Source organism: Caretta caretta, chromosome 3, assembly GCF_965140235.1.
Source record: "Caretta caretta isolate rCarCar2 chromosome 3, rCarCar1.hap1, whole genome shotgun sequence".
Taxonomy (NCBI): Eukaryota; Metazoa; Chordata; order Testudines; family Cheloniidae; genus Caretta; species Caretta caretta.
Genome location: NC_134208.1, coordinates 208,150,250 through 208,172,457, shown reverse-complemented (window position 1 = coordinate 208,172,457; position 22,208 = coordinate 208,150,250). Strand labels below are relative to the sequence as shown.

The window sequence follows — 22,208 nt, the reverse complement described above, 5'->3', positions numbered from 1 at the left end:
CTATTATCCATTCTAATAGAACAGGAAAGGGGAGACAGCAAGGGGATCGCCCGCACTCCCCTCAGGTAGGGGGAGACATAAGAACATAAGAATGGCCCTACTGGGTCAGACCAAGGGTCCATCTAGCCCAGTATCCTGTCTATTGACAGTGGCCAATGCCAGGTGCCCCAGAGGGAATGAACAGAACAGGGAATCATCAAGTGATCCATCCCACATTGTCCATTCCCAGCTTCAGGCAAACAGCGGCTAGGGACACCATCCCTGCCCATCCTGGCTAATAGCCATTGACGGACCTATCCTTCATGAATTTATCTAGTTCTTTTTTGAACCCTGTTATGGTCTTGACCTTCACAAGACAGTCATGGCGTTGCCCACGCTCCCCTCAGGTGGGGGGAGTCAGTCGGAGGGTTGCCCAACCTCCCCCCAGGCAGAGGATTTAAGTGTTAGTCTCACCATATTGGATTTTTTTTTTCTCAAAGACCCAGTTCCTGGATCATGTGAGTTTGAGAGACACTCAGCTTGTATTTTAAAACAAAAGTGTGTTTCTAGTTCTCATGGTTGCAGTGAAAAGCTTGAAAATATGACCCGATTGCACCCTGCAGGGCCAGAGCCAGAAAGCAAAGCAAAGAACCGGGCTGAGTGAAGTTGGCAATACTGCATATCATTGCACCTTGCATACTGCCTCTTTCCCTTATTTCATCAGACAGGTTCAGCATCAAGCAATGCAGATCAGTCCTGTCAGTGTTAGAGCCCTTTGGCAACACACCCACCCAACCTTTAGGGCTGGAGGCCCAACTAAAACTAGGCTGGAGAACACACCAGACGATGTTGGAATGTGGGGGGAAGAGATGAACATGAAGACCTAGTAATTCTTCTGTCTCTTACTTCCATTATTCCATGGAGAATTAGCTCATGTTTCCCTGAATCAGGACATCACTGAGACTATAATAGGGCAATGCACAGGTGCCCTGTTTTCCTTGGCAGTCATCCAGTTCCCCCTCAGGGGCAAACTAATTAGGGCTAGATTATGTCGTTTAAGGCACAAAGGGGCTTAGCAAGGCCACCCAAGGAGGATGCTGAGAGGCACTGCACCTCAGAAAGCTCCCCAATTGCATTGTGGGGAACAATTTGCAGCCACTTGCTCTGAGGTGCAGCTGTAGTTCTTTGAGTGCTGGGAGTTGCAATCCAGGAAACTCCAACATGTCCACTCCTCCTCCCCTGTGCAATTGCATTAGGGCTAGGAACAATCTAGCCCTCAGTCTTTAGCTTCCTACTTCATATATGTGGCAGCTGCAACAAGGTCCTTGGAAGTATGATACCAGTTCACTGATCCCATGAACAGAGCTCGCTTAAACCCCAGAATCAGATTCAGGATGGTCCTCCAGTGCAGATGTTGCATGAATTACGTGTCACAGGCCAGCATGAGAGAAACCAATAGTAACAGAACAAAGGAAAAGCATCGGCATGTACCAGCATATGCCCCAGTCTTTTCACCTGTTCTCTGAGCTCTCCAGGTATTAGCACGGCTCTGACAATGAGACTGATTAAAGGGTTAGAAAACCTGCCTTATAGTGATAGAGTCAAGGAGCTGTTGGGTTCACTTAGGTGAAATATGGGCGAACAGTGTTAATATGAGCCAGTCACTCTATCCAACATTACACAGTGTTAAACAAGGTCCAGGGTTTGGTATACAGAGACCTCAGCCTACTTAGTACCATGGCAAACACACGACCAAACAGCCTTTTGATAGTTTATTAAAGATACAGAAAAGAAAGAAATACAGTTAAAGCATTTGAAATGTATATTATTAAATATGGCTTTCATTGTAACAACATCCCTTGTTCCCTTTCCCTTTGGCTAGAGAAAGGCCTTAGAAGGAAAAAAACCATTTGAGTCTTTAAGATGGTATGAAAGATGGTAATAACTGTGCTTTTGGGGGAAAGAGAAGCTAGTTGAGATGGGTTGGAGCTGTCACTGCTGCTGCTGCTGTTAAAGTCTGATCCTGTTTTGTACAAGACAAAACAAGACACAAACACGCCAAAGGGGAAAGAAAAGAACAGCAAAGATAGGAAATGCAGCTTGTGTGTCTGGTGTTGCCTCTTACTTGCAACCTCATTACTGGATAAACACAAGCACAGCACATGGTCTGATTAGCCACGCCGAGTCTTGGCAAACCTCATACTAGCATCAGGCTGTTCAGGGCATTGCTTTCAGCTGCCTCTTTTTGGTCACAGGCTTATAGCAAAAAGAAAAGGAGTACTTGTGGCACCTTAGAGACTAACCAATTTATTTGAGCATGAGCTTTCGTGAGCTCCAGCTCACTTCATCAGCTCATGCTCAAATAAATTGGTTAGTCTCTAAGGTGCCACAAGTACTCCTTTTCTTTTTGCGAATACAGACTAACACGGCTGTTCCTCTGAGGCTTATAGCAGTGTTCCAAAATACACAGTCTTGGCTGGCTACACCAGAGTCTTGTTAGATAGAAGGAAAAAGGAGAGGGATGGGAAAGAGAAGAAAAAGTAGAGAAGGAAAAGGATACCCATGGGGTAGAGAGAGACAAAGTCTCACATCCCAGGCTCTACTCAGGATTCAGCCAGAACCAGTCGAGGTGGTGGTGTCATCTGGGTCCCTCTCTTTGGCCCGGTTATCTCTCAGGACTGGGGTCCTAGGAGATGGTGGGTGTAGTGGCCATGATGGTAAGGTTCAGTCTAGTAGCCGGTTTTCCTCCCAAAGTCTCCTTCTTTAAGGACCCATGAAGGGAATGGTGGGCACAATAGCCTGTCCCTTCATTATTTTGTCCATGAATTTTTCCAACACACCAGTTTTGATAAACTGATTTCTGGTTCCACACTTTTCTTGCTTACCAGGCATGATCACAATCCTTGAGTTATAGCAGCAGGCCTTTTTGTTTGTTAATTCCGTCTTTTTGTCCATTTCATACCTTTTTCTATCAACATTTGTTGTTGTAAGTTATTGTGACATGTTATGAACTTACACTCATTTTTTATAGTTGAATACAATTAGGGTACATTTCTAGGTCCAATTATCACAACAGAGCTCCATCTATTTAGCTTAACAAAGAGAAAGTTAAGGGGTGACTCGACGACAGTCTAAAAGTACCTCCATAGGGAGCAAATATTTAATAATGGGCTCTTCACTCTAGCTGACAAAGGTATAAGATCTAATGTCTGGAAGTTGAAAGTGGACATATTCAGACTGGAAATATGGCATACATTTTTAACAGTGAGGGTAATTAACCTTTGGAACAACTTACCAAGAACTGTGGTGGATTCTCTGTAACTGGCAATTTTACAAGGTATAACAGATACAACAAGTAAGCCCTGCCTGCTCAATGTGGCACTCTGTTCCCCTCTAGTGGTGGCTAGGCCAGCAGGAAACTGATGAGCCTGCTACAGGCTTGGCTGACAGAGGTGTCTTTTAGCTCAGGTAGTAGAGGCTCATGCATTAAGAGCAAGAGGTCCCAGGTTTGATCCCAAATTATTTGTAATATTTCTTTGATAAGTCTACTTTCAAAGTCATGCCCCTGATCAGAGTGGATTCTGGCAGGCCACCCATAGTGCATAAAGTACTTGTCCCATAATATCTTGGCTATAGTGGGTAGCACATTGGAGAATGCTTGGGCGTATCAAGTGAAATGATCTATTTCCACTAATACGTTAGTGTTCCTTTTGTTCTCAGGTTCTAAGGACAGAAAGTCAATACACACAAGATTCATGGGTCACTTGCTATGGATGTTAACTCACTGGTCAGATGGTTTGGGTGCCATCTTCAGAGCTAAACATCTGGCACGATTCTTATAATATTCCTCTCCATCCCTTGCTAATCTGGGCCAATAGTCCCTGCTTCTTACCATTCAAGTGTCCGGTCTACCCCAAAATGCCTTCTTTCATCATGCAAGGTCTTCAGTGGAAAAATCAGTTTTCTGCAGAAATGAGACACTTTTTGCAAAAAAAATCATTTAAACCAAAACCTAATTTTCCATCAAAGAACAGTGTAGATGAAAAATTTTCAACCAGCCCTAGAGTTAATCACCTAAGCATCTAAGTCACTTTTGAAAATGGGATTTATGCTTCTAAATCACATAAGTGCTTTTGAAAATCTTAAGCCCTGTCTCATAATACAAGAGCAAAGGGGAATTCAATTAAACTGAAACCAGCACATTTGAAGCTAATAAAAGCAAATAGGGTTTTTTAAAAAAAACCACAACACAATTAATCTGTGGAGCTCATTGCCACAAAATATAACAAAGGCCAAGAGCTCAGAAGGATGCTAAAGAAGGATTGAAAAATTGATATGGATAATGGGAACACACAGATAGGATTTTTTTAAAAAACAGAATTTTAGGAAGGATATAAAACCATAATGCTTCAGGACATACACCAACTACTAACTGATGGTGGTTAGGAAGGAACTCTTAGTGGGCAGGAGTCATAACTGTGTACTAGGGGGTTTCCTGCAGCTTCATGTGAAGTATCCAGACCTGGCTATTGTCAGAGATTGGATACTGTAATAAATGGACCTCTGGTCTGATCCAGTCTGGCAATTCCCATGTTATAACTGCAGCTGATTTTGCAAACTATGGGGTCTCCACATCTCCCAGAACAGGACTAAGTCCTGAAAAGAGATTTGCATTTGAGGAGGATGGCACAGCACTCTGCTCCAGTTATTTATAGCAATCATAATAAGTCATTTTAATTGACTGCAGTTCTTTATTCCCACAGGAGAAACTGAAAATGTGCCAGTGAGTAACCCTGCAACACAGATTTCTCAGGTAAAGACAAGCAATATGCCCTGAATAATTCCAAGTTTAAAGAATGAAGAACAGATTAATAGTCTTTACAACCAAAATTCATTCAAAGGAAAAATAAAGGCAGTTATAAGACACTTATACATTCAGATGTGCACATTGCATGGACAAATGTTATGAATTGGCCATCCTTCTGAAAGGTGCTTCAATCTGACCTCTTTGCTCGCAGCTATGTGCAAATTAGATGACTGATTTATGATCTTAGCCAAGTAATTAGATGTCACCATCCCATCATTTGGGTGCACACACATCTGAGAGTGCAAAATGGGAGACAGCTGCTGAACACTCAAGCACATTGGCTTCAGTAGGGTTTCTCCTTCCCTTCCTGAGCTGCACTCTGTGCTCCTTGTCTGTTGCCAAAGATCTGGGTCTGTGTTAATCATTTAGTATAAAGTTCCCAGCTCTATGATATAACTCTTCAAATTGCAGTGAGGCCCCATTTTAACTCCACTTTAAAAAAAAAAAAAAAATGTGTACAAGTTGTGGTGAATAGTTTTAAAATGCAGACTGCTTGTCCCCCACTCTTGCTCTTAGCCCTGCAACTTTCCCCCTCCTTTTCCCTCTTTGCCACTACTATCCTTCCCTCCCTGTGCTGCTAGTAACAGTTCTAGGGCTGGATCCTCAGCTTGTGTAAAGCAGCATAGCCCCACTGATTTCAAGTCCCTAAAGTCAATAGAGATACACGGATTTACACCAGCTGAGGATTTGGTGTTTAATTCTCAGACCAGAAGGGGTACTAATCTCTGACACGGTCATCAATAAATGTAAGACTCTAGTAGCTCTTCTAGCATCTAGTGGTGGTAGAGCTGTTAGCTATTCCATGACAGGACAATGCATCGGGCCATTCCATGGGGAATAGTTGGGAAAATTAACTGAAATTGCCCTGGTGCTTAGGGTTTGCGGAAAGTCCTAACAGTAATATTTCTGTGAAATTACTATTTGCTTAAGGGCTCATTAACAAGAGATGAGAGCCATGTGTTGAGTAATGTAGCATTTATTTATAACTTCAGACCAACAGCATAAGAGGCAACTAAAATAATAATAATTAATAATAATGTAATTGGGAGAGGGAAGTTTTCAGGCCTTGTTTCTTGTATGAATGGTTTCCAAACAGTATAGTTAACAATACCCTGTGTGGTACACAGTGTTGTTGCAGCCATGTTGGTCCCAGGAGATTAGAGAGACAAGGCGGGTGAGGTAATATCTTCTATTGGACCAACTTCTGTCGGTGAGAGAAACAAGCTTTCAAGCTACATGAAGCTCTTCTTCAGGGCTGGGAAACTAACTCAAGGTGTCACTGCTAAATAGCAGATTTGAACAGATTGTTTATCATAAGTAAACACATACTTCAAGGGACCATTCCAGGTGACGTGACCCATTAACACCCCTCCAGTCAGGGGGAGGAAAGGAAGTGGTGCAGGGGGAAAGCAGTCCATGATTTTTAGTGTCTAGCAAAGTTATGAATTTACACTCCCAGGCTCATCTTTTGGAAGTGTTCTGCAGGTTTCTTTTGAGGATGAGGACAGATAGATCAGATATAGATTGATGGCTTCGTGAAAAGTGTTCACCCACAGGTGATATGGTGTTTTTGTCTTTTATCATTTTCCTAAAAAGAAAAGGAGTACTTGTGGCACCTTAGAGACTAACCAATTTATTTGAGCATGAGCTTTCGTGAGCTACAGCTCACTTCATCAGATGTGTACCGTGGAAACTGTTTCCACGGTACACATCTGATGAAGTGAGCTGTAGCTCACGAAAGCTCATGCTCAAATAAATTGGTTAGTCTCTAAGGTGCCACAAGTACTCCTTTTCTTTTTGCAAATACAGACTAACACGGCTGTTCCTCTGAAACCTATCATTTTCCTGTTGACATTCATTCGAGAGTGTAGTGATGGTCTGGTTTCATACACAGTTACTATTGGGGCATTTAGTGCACTGGATGAGGTACACCACCACATGTTGTGATAGGTAAGTGTAGGACCCATAGATTTTGAAAGGTGTCGTGTGGGGGGTATTGATCATCATACAAGTGGAGACATGTCTGCAAGTTTTGCATCTGCTGTTCTGCTGCTTTGAGTTGGTGTGTCCTGGTCTATGGAGAGCTTGCTTCTAATGATGACCTTAGAGAGGTTGTGGGGGTTGTTTGAAGACCAGAAGAGGGGGTTCAGGAAAGATTTTTTTCAGGATGGGGTCCCCACCGAGTATGGGTTGTAGCTGTTTGATGATATCCCATATGGATTCCAGTATGGGGTGGTACGTGACAACTAGTGGTGTGCAGACAGAGTGGGTTTTATTTCTGTATTGAAGCAGGTTTTTTCAGGGTATTTGGGTGGCCTGTTCCGTGATGCTATCTACTTCTCTGGTGGAGTGTCCTTTTTTGGTGAAGGCAGTTTTGAGTGTGTTGAGATGTGTATCCTGGATTTTCTCCTTAGAGTATATTCTGTAGTATCTGAGTGCCTGGCTGTAGATAACAGATTTCATGGTGCGTTTGAGGTGGTTACTAGTGCTATGAAGTAGGGGTGGAGATCTGTGGGTTTCTTGTAGATAGTTGCCTGTAGGGTTCCATTGCTGAAGTTCTTCATGGTGTCCAGGAAGTGGATGCTGGTGTGGGAGTGTTCCAGAGAGAGTTTAATAGAAGGATGGTGATTGTTGAAGTTGTGATGGAAATCCATGGGGGAGTTGAAGTCATCTGTCCAGATGATGAAAATATCATCAATGTATCTCAGGTATATCACTGATTTCGTGGTGCATTTGTCCAGAAATTTTCAAGGTGGCCACAAAGAGGTTGGGATATTGGGGAGCCATCATAATACCCTTGGCTGTTTCCATGGTTTGGACAAAGTGTTTGTTGTTGAATGTAAAATTGTTATGGGTGAGGATGAAATGGATGAGTCTGGCAATGTATTTGGGGTGGAGATCTGAGGGTTGTCCATTGTCTTGTAAATATTTGAGGCAGGCAGCTATGCGGTCTTTGTGAGGGATGTTGGGGTATAGGGAGGTGACATCCATGGGGCAAAGATGATGTTCTGAGGGAGGTCATTGTTGTTGCGGGTTTGCTGAGGAAGTAGGTTGTATCCTAGAGGAAGCTGGCCCTTTGTGTGAGGAGTGGTTTGAGGATCGTTTCTATGAGTCCTGATATTGCTTCAGTAAGAGTGCCGTGGCCAGATATAATGGATCTGCCTGGGTTCCCTTGTTTATCTGGGGAAGGTTTTGATGATATCCTTAAATTGGGTAAACTGTGGTGTGGGGTTGTCTTTGAGTGCATTATAGTAGGTGGTGCTGGAGAGTCGTCGGTTGGCCCCATTAATGTATTCATCACAATTGAGGCAGACAAAGGGGGTGCCACTGTAATCCCATGGAAATTCCTATTTCATTCTGCTTTTTTCCCCTTCCCAAATAACTCTGGAAGTGCATGTCCAGGAATTGAATAGAGCTGATGGATGGAATTAGGGGTAGATTTGGAACAGACGCTGCCCAGGGGTACCCAGGGTTGTGATGCACCTCTCCACCACTGACCCTTAGCATAAGGAAGTCTTATCTGTGCTTGCTGTGAAACAGCTCCCAGAAACCACCAATCTCTGGCAACACAAGCACTGACCTTCAGGCCTCCTCAGTTCTCGCTCTCTGTGTACCAGTAGCAAGAGGCACGCACCAACCCCCAAGTCCTCGGAGTGCTCCCTGCAGCATCCAGCCCCTTATCCCCTGGACACTTTCAGAACTACCAAGCCTCCTGTTCCCAGTGTGAAAGATTCAGCTCAGGACCAGCACCTTGCTTAGCACCACAGCACTTAGATCTATTTATAGAGAAAATAAGAAGTTTCTTATCAAAGGATGGCAACTTCCAGTAGAGAATTTAAAGGTGTATGCCATATTGCACTTCTCATTAGGTCACACATTTTATAGGCACTCACTATGACTCATTCCAGCACTTTTCCTGGGATTTCTAAATTTCAACCTGTACACCTCAGGGGTAATTTGAATCCTTTTGCCAGTCAGCTTTTTTAAATTCAGGATATATCAAAGCTTCTCCAATCTGCATTTCATTAAATACATGTAAAGTTTTACTCAAGAGTTTTGCAATCAGAATGGGGACTGTCCTGTCCTCTGGAACTTTATGTAGTTCACTTATGTAGTTCACTTGAAAGCATACCTTTCAAAACTGATGAGGTATGCTTCAGTACAGTCTGTTACCTTGTATGCAGGGCACAACTTATCCCAGCTGGGTGTTCCTTGGACGGAGGGAGTAACTGGGGATGGCAGATTCTGCCCCGCCTGTCCCTTATGCTCTGGGCAGGCAGTCTTTCCTTCTCTTTTTCTTGGGCTTCCAACTCTTTCAGCTCCATGGCCCGCCAACATGCTGCTTCTTGCTGCTTCCTTTCGGCCTCCCTCTCCTTGGCTCATCTCTATTTCCGACTTTCTGCTCAGCTAACCATTTCTGATGTCCACATTCGTTTTCTTTCTACTCATTCTCCAGCCTGACCAGCTCTCACTTTGTAGTTGCTTCACTGTCGCTCATGTTTATGCTTTACTTTTGTTCTATTTTCCTTTCCTGAAATAAACAAACAGAAAATAATAAAGCTGTAACCTTTCTTTTGACTGTTCCCACCCACCACACTTGAGAATCACTTAAAAGTGTCACACCAGTGATTGAAGTGTAAACCTCAGTTAAAATAACAAGCTTTGTATAAATCCTGCTTTGACTGCATCACTATCACATTCTGTGGTGCAATCCAGATCAGTGAGGGCTTATCTCGCCACCTGCCCTGTAACCCTGGGTGTCTCACAATGCTTTACTGTTGTAGCTCCCAGCCTGGGCCACTCATAAACAGCCTATCACCATGCAGGTTACACCCTAAGTGTCTTTGTATAATGGTAGCCCTGGTCCAGCAGCTCTTGGTCCAACAGCCTGTCAGCAACACACTAGTCATGCTCTGGCTTCCACCAGCCTCGGTTATTACTTGAAGGGTGACCCCAACACACTCCCAGTCCCAAATTTTCCCCAAAATGTGTATTCTGCACTGTCAGGCCCTCTCCTGGACAGTTCAGCTATTAAAGTTAAGTTGCTCCTATGCAGTCAGTAAGCAATAGTTTGCTACTTTACCTGAAGTTACCAAACAGTTCAGTTTAAACACAGCACTGGAATGATTTAGATTAAAAAATAAAACAAGTTTATTAACAAAAGAAGATAGTTTTAAAGTGAATTCAAATATAAGAGATGAAGTTAGAAGTGGTTACCAGCAACTAAAAGCTAAAACACACATCTAAAAGTCTAAAACTTAATCTAGCAAGTTTTGGTTCAAGGCCTCTGCTCAAATTGGCCTTTCTCAATTCATGTCTTCCAGCAAGATGGTGACTGACTCTACTTGGTCAGGATCTCTCCCAGAGGCCCAAAGGTGCTGGTGCCTTTGTCTTCTCAGGTGAAAGAACTTGGGGTTCTCTGCCCTTCTCTCTTCTAGTCCAGTGAACCTTTGAAATGGATTCTTCTGAAGATTAGCCTTCAAAGCAAAGTTTATGCAAACAGTAAAGAAAATGACATGGAGTCTGATGATGAAAAAGGATCCATGTTCTTTCTTCCCACCTGGGTTTGTTGAAATGCAAATTTGCTTTGTCCCCTGCCATTTCCTTCCTCTGCTGTCTCAAGGACCCTATTTACTACTTTTATGGAAACTGAGGTAAACACACATTCCTTTGTTTAGAACAGGAATATTTAACAGCCGTTGCTTAGGCAGGGCTGTGTGGTTTTGGACACGTGCTAATAACATCATAAAGGGGGATTTCATAACTTTACATATAACGTTGCTACAGACATTTCATCATGATATTATTGACCAGAGAGTTATTAGTTTTCAAATGATACTTCACAAGGCATATTTTGTACAAAGATTATTACAATGGTGTGTAGGGTGTGAATTCAGGGGTGCTTTCAGTCACTCTCCCCCAATGGGGCCAGGAGCTGTAGGTACTACTGCATTACAACCCGCAGTCAGAGCGTGTGCCAGGAGCTCCCACTGGGACAGGACAGGTGCTCCCCACTTCTCCCACAGAGGGAGAAGGCATGACTGACCCTCAAAGAGCAAGGGAAACTCTCCATTTTAGAAATCAGCGTAAAGCCTACCTGAGGAGAGTTGGTGTTTTGTGATCTGAGGAGAGTCTTGCTCAAGAATGGTTTAATTTGCTGACTGCTTGCTAACTTTTGACTGTTTTGTTATGCAAATATGTTAGGTGTCATTTACGGTCCTTAATATCCAGGCCACCTTCCCCCTCAGACTAACTTTTCCCTTCTCTCAGAGGTGAACAGACTGTAGTTTGAGAAGGAATTGAACCTGAGAAATTCTGGATGTAAAGGTATGAGCTACTACTGCCTGAGCGAAATGATTGAGGTCTATTAGCCAAGTCAAGTCACAGGCTCATCAACCCCTATGGCCCAGGCACCTTTAGATGAGGACAGAGCACCTCAATGAATGGGTTCCATAAGCCCTTGTGTCCTCACGCCAAATTGAGGTTCTAATGAACTTAAGGGACACTGCTCCTAATAGCACGTTAGGAGGGCTTGGATTCACATTGTTTCTGGTTCCTTTTAGTTGCAGGCACTGGCCTCTGAACTAAAAACTGGTTTCACTGAAGCAATGCAGGAACTTTCAAGAATTCAGCATGGAGAGTATGCTCTGGAGGAGAAGGTTAAGAGCTGCCACTGCACAATGGAAGAGAAAGTGGCAGAGATGAAGAATTCGCTGAACTCTTTCAAGGTAGGAGCTATTCCCACCTGTTACATTCCTCAGACACCTGTTACATTCAATGGATACTCACAGAGGTCTTTGATAAAAACGTAAGTGTCCTTGCTAGAAGACTACAATGTAACATGACTTTATTTATTAGAATTGAGAACACCACCATGCAAGAACCCCAAAACAAAGAGAGACTAAGCAGGCTGTTCCCTACCACAGAGAGGACAACTCAACCCACTTTGGCTGTCTGGCTGCAGACTGATTGTTGCCAGTCTCAGATTTCACACATCCCTACAAAACCCCCTAGCCTGCAAGCAAGACTAGGAAAACCCCCTGTCATTTATAATGCAAGCCTACAATTTTAACACAGTGTTAAAATATGCCACAACACCCTTGCCTGTTCTGAACAGCATAAAAGAACATGCAGCTACAGGCCAAGCCCAGAAAGGAGTTAAACTAAAACAAACAGAGAAAATGAACTACTTGGAACCCATATTCTGGGTGAGGCTACTTATCACATTGGATTAATGAACTAGCTGGACTTAGCTGTAGAGACCCAAAGCCAGTCCCGTCATATCATAGGTCACAAGTGAAAATGAGTCTTGATGACGTGTATACATATGTCCCTCATCATAGAACTCCTACACAGCCAGTGCCCGGGGTGCCCAGGTCTGGGAGAGCAGGGGTTTTGTAGGTCATCGCTGAAGGGCATTGCTATAGAGTCATACTGAAGCTTGAACAGAGCCTGTCTGCTTTCATGAGTGGGAGACTGAACATGTAGATAAATGAACTCAGTTAAAACCCTCTAAGGGTGGGCTAAAGTCATTCAGAAAGTTGGGCTCAGTTGATTTCAGTGGGAGAGAAACACCTGAGCAACACAAACTCCAGCCTTGGGGCAGATCCTGGCCTCCATTTTAGAAGCTTTGCGCCTCTCTGGCAGTTCACAGCAGGGGGAGAGATGGCTTAACCTCTTGGTGATGGATTCTCCCAGCTCTGCAGCACCACCCCTAGCTCCTCCCACCCACCCACCCACCCATATGAAGTTATATGGGAAAAAGGTTAAATGGATAATTTAAAAATAAAAAAAGCAAACAAAGGTCCCGATCCTGCAAATACTTACATGTGAGTGTCCCCATTGTGGGATGAGGGCCACAAGAAGGCAACTACAAGCTGCTCTCTGCGTCTCTCATCCAAAGGCCCTTAAAGACATTGGGAGTCATTCCATTGACTTTAATGGTCTTTGAATGAGGCCCTTTGACTCTGTCTCTCTCTGCCTCACAAAAGCTTCCTTTCTCATGCTGGTTAAGGTGCCCAAGCATACTTCAGTAACTGCGGTTATGGCAGAGATTTCCAATACATGGGATAAGTTACATGCTGTTACTGCAAGAGAATAATACCATATGACCAATGGTTTCTTTATTCCAATAATTTCTAATCAATGTGGACTGTACTCATGAGCACAGTGTCATTCCAGGCATGCATTTCATCACTACCAGGGAGCGTTAGTATCTAAATTCTCAAAGTGATGTTTGAATTTATTCTGGGTTTTAGGAGGAGCTCAGTGATGCCAAGTCGAAGATTGAAGTGATCAGTTCCAAGCAAGAGGAAATGCAACAGAAAATTGAACAGCTGCAACAAGAGAAACGTAGGGAATCCCGGAAAGTGAAAACTAAGTAAGGAACTAAACCCAGAGTGTCCTGAAGTGCTCATTGTTAATTAGCAGTGGCCTCCATTAGTGTAGACTAGCTTCATTTCTTCATGTCTGGAGACAGCCGTAATCCCTGTAGAGTAGAGAAGATGCTGGCCCTTAGAGGCACATCAAGCATTTCAGATGAGACTACGTATCCAACACACCAGAGAAATGATTAACAGCTTTAATGTCCTCATTGTTGATCCAAGAGAGCTAGTGAAAAGTGACTTGAGTAACTTCAAGGTAAACCTCAACTAAGGTTTTACTGAAAAATGTAGAACTGTTTAAAAATGTAGGGTAAGCTTTTCAAAAGTGCTTTAGGAGCACAAGTTCCATTGGAAGTCAATGGGGTACCATATTATGCAGTCCCATTTGGAAGCCAATGGCATATAGTATCATGCAATCCCACTGGAAGCCAATGGCATACAGTATTATACAATCCCTCTAAAGTCAATGGCAACTATGCTCCTAAGTCACTTAGCCTCTTTTGAAAATCCCACGGGCAGTATTACAAAAGACAGACCCTTAGGAGTATTGCAGACAATAACAGTGCGTGTACTGCTACTTACCCGGCATCCTGCCACCATGCAGCTTCCCCTGCCAGGCAAAGCATCCCAAGTACACGTGACTCAGGCAGTGCATGTGGGCACTATGCCAGCATCTCTGTGACGAGGTGGCTGAGGTGGCAGTTGACCTGCACATTGACAGAACGGGACGCTTGCTGGTCCCCTCACTCCCTAAGCTGGCTGCCACGGGGGTAACCCATAGGCAGTCTGTAGCACCGGGGACAACTTGCTGCTGGTGGTGTCTGTTGGGGGCATCCTGTGGTTATAGTTACTAGCCCTCCTGCTAACGGCACTCAGAAGCTGCTGTATGCTGGTGGTAGCAGCAGACTGAGACCCATCCAGGGATGAGAACCCTAATGGAGGTTAGCCACATCACTTAATGCACAACCTGAAGGCGCTCGGATGGTATAGTGGAAAGTGTGGTACAAGAACCTCTGTAGGACAGAATAGGAAAGGTCTGTTGGAACCCTTAGTCAGTGGAGATTGTAGCCTGCCAGGTATACAGCATTTCCTGTGTGAAATTCTCCTTATCCATTGCAACTCCTTGCAGGGGTTCTGAATAGCTTGAGTCTCTCGCGTGGACCATTGCACACCATGCACTTGTTCCACAGCAAAGCGAGCCCATGGCGCATGCATCCTGTTGTGGGGGAGTGTCTCTGCATTCATCATCCGCTTCCTCCTTCCTTTCCCCTCTTGGGTGAGCTGCCCAATGGCCAGAGAGAGAGCCGGGGGCATGTTGCTGGTGCAATACCAAAAGCCCAGAGTGCTGCCACGTGACCGCCTGCCGATTTTCAAAACAGCTGCTCTGATTGGGGGGGGGGGGGATAGCTCAGTGGTTTGAGCATTGGCCTGCTAAACCCAGGGTTGTGAGTTCAATCTTTGAGGGGGCCATTTGGGATCTGGGGCAAAAATTGGGGATTGGTCCTGCTTTGAGCAGGGGGTTGGACTAGATGACCTCCTAAAGTCCCTCCCAACTCTGGTATTCTATGATAAGGCAATGCAAAGCAGCTAGTGTTAGCTGCTCCCCGGCTCATGCAGTTACAGCTGCAATTCTGATGTGAATTGTGTGTGCCCCAAAGCCCACTTGGGCTTAGACCACCCGGGGGGCTCCTTTTACAGGCCACACTGATAACATCCCCTTGGTGACTCTCAATGATTTTCTAGGCGTTGGACACATCCCAACACCTAACTCCTTTTGTGCATCCAGGCCTTAGTTACTTGGCTAAATATCTAAGAAGAATGTATCTGGCATGACACTGTCCTGCAGCCAGGAGAAGGTGCTCCCAGAGTCATGTTAGTGAACTGTATCCAATGCAACTTCCTCATGTCATGCAAGCCCAGGTGTTGGGCCCGGAGTGCCTCCTGAGTTGTCTTGGGTTTGTATGAGCGCTCATATTTGTATTGAAGTTTGTCAAGATTACAGTTTAAGCTGAGCGTTTGCTCTGTGGTATTGTGCTTTCCAGTTGCCTCTTTATTTTCACAGAAGAACACAAAAGGATGAACACGGGTCACAAACGGTGCCTACACCTCTACAAGGCAGTCCGTTCCGATCGATAAATCTCCCGGAACCTGTCCTGATTAATGAAGATCTTACAAGTCTTTTGCACCATGCAACCTATGAGAGAGGTATGAGTGAGGGAGAATGAAGCAAGGGTTCCTTCCCTTTCTTCTAAAAAATACTCCCCATAGTAAGCTTTCAAAGGATAAGGTGAGATGTACATTGCAGATATCAGTATTTGTCAGCATCTTTGTGTACACACACTAACATGGCTGGATTAGGGCAGGATATCCAGGCACAGGTCTGAGAGAGGTCTCGTGAAGTTTGGATGTATTCGGGGTGGAGAGCACAGCTAGTGTTTGGATTGGCCATGGGGAGAAGCTAGTTTGCATTGATAGGCCCCGGTGCTAGGAGAAGCATGGATACTTTGATAGCTGTTGAGAGTTCTTGGGCTGGATTAGACCTGGGTTTTATTTAGGCCCCGATTCAGAAAACCATGTACGCACATGCTTAATTTTGAAGACAAGTACCAAAGAAATATTAAACAGTTCTGTTTTGCTATCAGAACCCGTTGCTTCCAGGGTCACCTTCTGTGGACCAAACTTCTGGGTTATATTCTCCTTATTAAAATTGGTAGCTAGGGAGAAAAAAATTCCCAAAGTTAACTGCTCAGAAAAATTCAAAATTAAAATTAAAATGTCAAAAAAATATTCAGCATAACGTTTCATCAAAGAGTTTGCTGTGATTTCCATTCCTTTCTATTCCCAATAAATTGTCCTGTTTTCTTCATTCCCTCTGAAGCATCTGGCAACGGCCACTGTCAGAAGACAGGATACAGAGCTAGATGGACCATTGGTCTGACCCAGTATGGCTGTTCTTATGACCCAGCTGGTAAAGAAATCAAGAGTTTAAATGGATCTTTCTCAGGAGAAGACCTAAAAGAGGCATTCCACAGGCTAATATTAAAGAATGGAAAATCTAAACTTTCCTTTTTTATGGTTTGACTACACCTTTCAAGAAGAAACCTGCTACACAAACACCTGCTCATGTCTAGCTATATTAACATCTTACGTAGCTTTCCTTCATTCTTCCACAGCCTCTGATACCAGATCCATGGCAGCTGGAGAAGGAAATGTGAAAGTAGTGTCAGGCCCTGGTAGGTGAATATTTACCTTTTAAAACCTCCTCCAGGGTTCACCAACCAGCTTCTTTAGAGGAATCCTGACAAAATGGAATGGTAAATTTATATAATTATTTCCAGCTAATGCTGAGTTTTGCTCCGGAAAAACAAATACTTCAAAGTCAATTAGCGCAGTGGTTTAACTGAACTCCTGGTAGATTTGTGATAAAAGAATCTTTGCAAGAATGTGGTTTTCTTTTTCTGGTTTTTTGCAAGAACAGACCAAAATTTCCAGTGCAAATTTACCATAGTCACCAGAAGCATTTTACAATTCAGAATGTTTCTTTCACTTTGGTTCTCTTTAAAAAAAATCTGGGGAAATTAGCTACGTTTTCTATTAGAATCCAAATAAAGGGATAGATAAGGCTGACAAGGACCTAGCAAGACAAGTCAGGCACATTGTGGAGAATCCACTAGTGACCCCTATATATTTAGAAACTTTCTTCCCGGTTTTCCACCCCTCCTATCTGTTCTTGTTTGCACTGTTACAATAGTGATTTCTTCACAGTGCTGTCTTTACTGTATTGGATGATTTTAGGAAGAGATTTTCAAAAGGGTGGCATCCATCTTGTGAGTGGAATTTGCACTTGCATTTTCGCAGTGGCATTTGAATTGGTGGTGCAAATCTGAATATTTGAACCAGTACCTGATTGCTGGTGCAAACCAGTGCTCTGACTTGCAACTGCAAAGCATTCTTCAGACAACAAGAAGTCAGGTGTCATTTTTGCAAGTTCAAATTGCCCCTACAGGCAGGGGAACTTGGGCTTCATCCCTATGGAAAAGTATATCCACTGTAAACCGTCTATTAGGGGTGCTGTACAGCATCCCTATCACTTTGGAAGGGACGTGCTTTGTAATTATTATTACATAGCAGTTTTTCATGCAGACTTTTTACAAAGATTGCAAAGTCCTGACAGTAGCTTGTGGTTTCTAGGTGGGAGCAGTGCAAATCCAGAGACAGAAGAAAGCCTCAAGCCTTCCCTGCCAGCTGACATTCAGCCAAAGGGTCACCCCACATCGACTGTGTGGAAGCAGCCCAAAGACAGTAAAGAGTGGGGTGATGAATATATTTCTAAGGAGCACTCAGACAGAGTGAAGGAAACAGGCCAAAGCAGATACACTTCAGTGGACAATGTCTTATGTGAAACTTCTTTCGCTGGTAAGACTAATAAAAGCAGCTGTGGCTAAAAAGCATGGAGGCTTTGGGATTCTAGAAGCCATCAGCACTAGTCTGGAATCAAATGAGTTAGCAATGGGACCTACGAGTAGTTTAAGTTGCAAGTTTGTTTTAGGTTTCAGAGGAGAGCTAGCTGAAATGCAGGATTTCCCATTTGCGAGAAATGTTGGCATTCCAAAATTTGAGTTAGGGGAACAAAACCAATTTTCTTCTAAATTTCCCATGAACCAGAAATGCCCCCCCAAATTTCTTTTTAGAACCACCAGCAAAGGGTGTTGTCAGACATAAAATCTGCTCACCAGGACCCTGACAGCTGATGAGTGACATTAACATTAAACTGGTCCAATAGAAGATATTACCTCATCCACCTTGTCTCATTGACATTCTTGTCCCTTTTATGCTGCTAATTGGGATTTGCCATGACAACAACGAAGTGGGTGACATTTTCAGCCGAAACCTTTTTTGGCAAAAAATTCAGGTGTGGCAACACCATCACGTCGTGAGAATTCATGTCAGTTTGACGGAACTGTTTCAGTCCATAGGAATTCCAAATTTTTCCAAAATTTGACATTTTCAAAACAAACCATTTCAGTGTTTTGGTTTGAAATGAATGTCAATTTAGAGACTTCCTTTAATTTTATTAAACAATGAAAAATGTTACAGAAAGACTTGATATTGAAACAAAATGTTTCAGGTTGAACAAAATGTTTTGTTTGACCCAAAAAGATTTTGTTTTTTTTCAGAATTGCCAGCAAATCAAATAATCCATTTTTCGCACAACTCTGCTTGTAACTGCCCCATCGATTGATAGCCCCCTGAGAGAAGGATGCATGCAAAACCCTGCCTCGGTTTGGAGGGAGCTGCCTGAGTGCTATTCTGGGACCATGTGGCTCTCAGTCCTGTAGGAACAAGAATTGGAAAGGCTGTGCTGTGTTCCTGAGGGGCTCCAGACAGACCGATGCAGTTCTTTGTTGGTTAGATTACAGAGGGTGTATTTATCATGCCCTTTATAGATAAGGTTGCCTGACATTTCCATTATAAAGGTCCTTTTACAGTTGCACATAATTTTCCCTGGGACAGCCCATAGTTCACAGCAGGCCACACCTGTGGAGGCCTTTAAAAAGGAACAAAAAACCTTACCCTCCTTGTAGCCTTGCTCCTCAGTCCTTTATATCTTTGGCAATGGACAAAAACTTTCTGTCCCTGGGATTGTTCCTTCTGCCTGGTCTCTCTCTGAGGTCACAGAGCATCTGTGGCAAAGTACAAAGAAGCAAATAGTTTTGCTTCTCCATCTCAGCTAGGAGAGACTATTCTTCCGCATCCCATTACCTCAAAGTCTCTGCCTCTTCTGCGGGAGGAAGCTGATTAAATATGCTGTGTATCCTTCCCAGCATGCTTTGCTTCAGAGCCCTACAGTTCTTAGCAGGCCCAGGAGTACTGACCCCAACATTCCCTCTGGGCTGCAAGAATAGGCTTCAGTCTCAGGCCCTGAACAGCAGCAGCAGTCTGGCTCTGCTTCCTCCCCGAAATCACTTCCGCTTTCTCAGTGGCTGTTTTTTCTTGCCACACCCCTAAATCCAGTGAATATGCTAGAGACTTCCCACATCAGTCTTAAAGAGCCAGTATGCTCATTATATTCACTTTTGGGCTGGACTCTCCTCATTGGTGAATTGTTTTGAGTGGCAGTCACAAGGCAAGTCCAGGGAACAACTGCATTCCTTGGGGAAGCTGGGGGCTAATTCAGCCCCTGTGATATGTCAGAGCGGCCTCAGGGCTGCTCTAGCTTATGATGTAGAAGCTCTTAGAGATAGAGGTGGCATAGACAGTTCTGAGTCAACTGTGGGTTCCTCTGCACCAAAGGAAATCCCAACTTCTCTGCTAGTGCAGCTCTAAGTGGTGCAAACAGGCGAAGGATCTGGCCCTGACTGTTCTCATTGGCACAGTGTATTTGATGTAAAGGGTAGTATAATTACTAGAGATGCAGCAATTTAGTAACAAATTTGATGTGAATTTTCTGTTTATGATTTCTAAAAAACCTGATCTTTCAGAAACTCTGGCGTTCGAGGGGAGACACACACTTGTTTTCAGTCTTGCTTTGTAAGTAGACTGTGGTACTGATCCTGGGTGGAGCACTTTGCAGGATCAGAGCTAGCAGTTGATATTTGTGAGGAAAATTACATGAAAAGAGGAAGCTCCTTCAGTCTTTCCCTTTCAACTCTACAGTCAAACACAAGTGTGCAGCTTTTAACATGTTCTTTTAAATCAAACTTTTTGTTGAAGCCAAAAGGCAGAGCATTGCTTTGGAGCTGCTCGAATCCGAGAGGAAATATGTCATCAACCTGTCCCTGATCCTGAAGATCAAAGCCACGTTGCAAGGCTCAGACGTGAAGAGGAACACCAAAGAGAGAAGGTATTGTAACCGTCATACTGACTTTTATAAAAGGGCCTTTTCAACATTCAGAGTTTTTTCCCCAAAAAATTTTTTGGGAACTTTCTCTTAGCCACTTTGAAACCTTTAAGTGCCTAATATTTTTTATAGCCAGAAAGCTTTAGGTATTTAAAATTTTTAACCTGGGTAAAAGATTCTGCCTTTTCCTGCCTCTCTGCTTTCATCAATTCATAGATTCCAAGGCCAGAAGGGACAACTGTGATCATCTAGTCTGACTTCCTGTATAACACAGGCCATAGAACTTCCCCAAAATAATCCCTTGAGCAGATCTTTTAGAAAAACATCCCATCTTGATATGAAAATGGTCAGTGATGGAGAATCCAGCATGACTGTTGGTAAATTGTTCCAAGCATTAATTACCTTCCCTGTTAAAAAATTATGCCTTATTTCCAAACATTTCTTGCCTCCTCTAGTCCCTTCTCCATGCCCTTTGACTCACCTCATTTAATCCTCCCTCTCTGCCCATCCTGCTGTCCTCCCTCCTGTCTCCCCCTGCACCCACTATTTGAGACCTGAGAACAAAGCCCCCCAGTCTCAGACTCTCAGTCCATACCTCTCCCTCCGCCACTGGAAGTTGGCTGGCTTTCACATTAACTATGGACCCAGTTACTGCTGTCCCATTATAGTTGAATATAAAATACATTATTCAGTATCATACATGGGTAAAGGGCATTTCCCCAGTCTGTCTCTTGTCATTCTTCTTTCCACCTCCTGTGTCTCATGTCTGTTTCCTCCCCATGTTTCTGGTTCTTCTTTTACCTTTTCCTCCTTTCAGGATCTCTGCACAGTCCTATGGCCACATGCTTCAAAACTATCTCTGCCCATGTCCTCGCTGTATATTAATAATATCATGATAAGCTTGGCATGGTTTCCATGTACATACTGCATTATAACCTTTAATGAGATGATCACATGCTTTTTATCATAAAATACAATTTCTCATATCTTCTCTCTCCCCACTCAGCCTTTGGAGCTAGTTGGTAATTTTCCATCAAAACAATTTTTGATGACAAATACTGTTTCTGCACCATTGAAATTTTCCATGGGAAAATTTAGATTTTGCTGAAATTTTTCAGTGTTCTGTCAGGTAAATCAAATTATATACAGTATTTTGTTTTGGGTCAGATCATCCTGAATCTAAATATTTCAGTTTGTTGAATTAAATGGAATGTTTAGTTTCAGGTCATTTTAAAACTAATCTGTGTCCCCCTGAGCTGCCACAGTGACTCATAGGCAGGTACCACTCTCCTCTATGGGCTCCCGAACCAGACTACATCTCCCACAATGCACCACGGTCTCTTCTCCAGTTAAATTCCTGAGATGCATTGTGAGAGTCCCTGGACATAGGTGCATTCTGGGAGACAGTCTGAGGAGGAAGCCCAGCCCATAGAAGAGATTGGAGGTATGAGGCATCCAAACTACAACTCCCATCACGCAGATTCAGTTTGGTTCAACAAACCAAAACCAAAATATTTTGATATTTCTAAACTGAAAGATTTTTTGAGGTTTCCATTCAGCAGAATATTTAAATATTTTGCATTTTCAGCCTGATTTGGGATGAAAACAGTTGTCAAAATATTGGAATTTCTCACAGGATGGAAGTTTTGATCAGTTCTTCTTATAAGGTACACCTTGTAAAGTGCACAGTGAATAAGGCAAGGTTTATGAGCCCCATCCTACTTCTATATGTGTTTTCAGGACTGGGGCCCAAGTCCTCTAACTCAAGCATGATAATGGCTTATGCTTTTATCTGTGTAGGTTCATGCCCTGCTGGGCAGAGTCGATTACACAAGGCAATGGAGAATTTGGCCCAGTGAGTGCAAAACCATGTGAACTGGAACCATAAAACACTAGATTCCAAGCTCTTTGGTGCAGGACTGCCTACAACTCTGTATTTGTACAGCGCCTAGCACAATGGGGCATCATTGGTCCCAAGCCTCTACCATAATAACGATGATTAATAATACCTTATAAAGCAAACCTGGCAAATTTTAAATGGCTGGCCCATGAATGTGAGCAGAATCGGTGGGTTCCTAAAGCCTAGGAATCTGCTTCTTTTTCTAGATGAATTTCTATATTCTTCTCCATGCATCAA

At 43.4% G+C, this 22,208-nt stretch overlaps 1 protein-coding gene and 1 long non-coding RNA gene across 5 annotated transcripts in view; one reads left to right on the top strand and one right to left on the bottom strand.

The window, feature by feature from the left end:
- The window catches only part of ARHGEF33 (Rho guanine nucleotide exchange factor 33), a 51,828-nt gene that overhangs the window by 11,010 nt on the left and 18,610 nt on the right, over positions 1-22,208 (top strand). Inside the window, exons 3-10 of one of the 4 annotated variants that reach the window (XM_075127281.1) lie at positions 4,743-4,792; positions 10,171-10,245; positions 11,410-11,574; positions 13,105-13,226; positions 15,293-15,435; positions 16,404-16,463; positions 17,422-17,646; positions 19,945-20,074. In XM_075127281.1, the coding sequence (XP_074983382.1) occupies positions 11,455-11,574; positions 13,105-13,226; positions 15,293-15,435; positions 16,404-16,463; positions 17,422-17,646; positions 19,945-20,074 (800 nt within the window). In that variant the 5' untranslated portion in view covers positions 4,743-4,792; positions 10,171-10,245; positions 11,410-11,454. The remainder of the gene's footprint in view (positions 1-4,742; positions 4,793-10,170; positions 10,246-11,409; positions 11,575-13,104; positions 13,227-15,292; positions 15,436-16,403; positions 16,464-17,421; positions 17,647-19,944; positions 20,075-22,208) is intronic. The other 3 variants (XM_075127280.1, XM_048842412.2, XM_075127282.1) reach the window with 3 other exon arrangements.
- On the bottom strand, positions 6,682-19,496 carry LOC142071667 (uncharacterized). Its single transcript, XR_012667895.1, has 2 exons — positions 18,805-19,496; positions 6,682-9,377 (listed from the first exon to the last, which is right to left on the bottom strand). It is a non-coding gene; the product is annotated as an uncharacterized LOC142071667 (long non-coding RNA).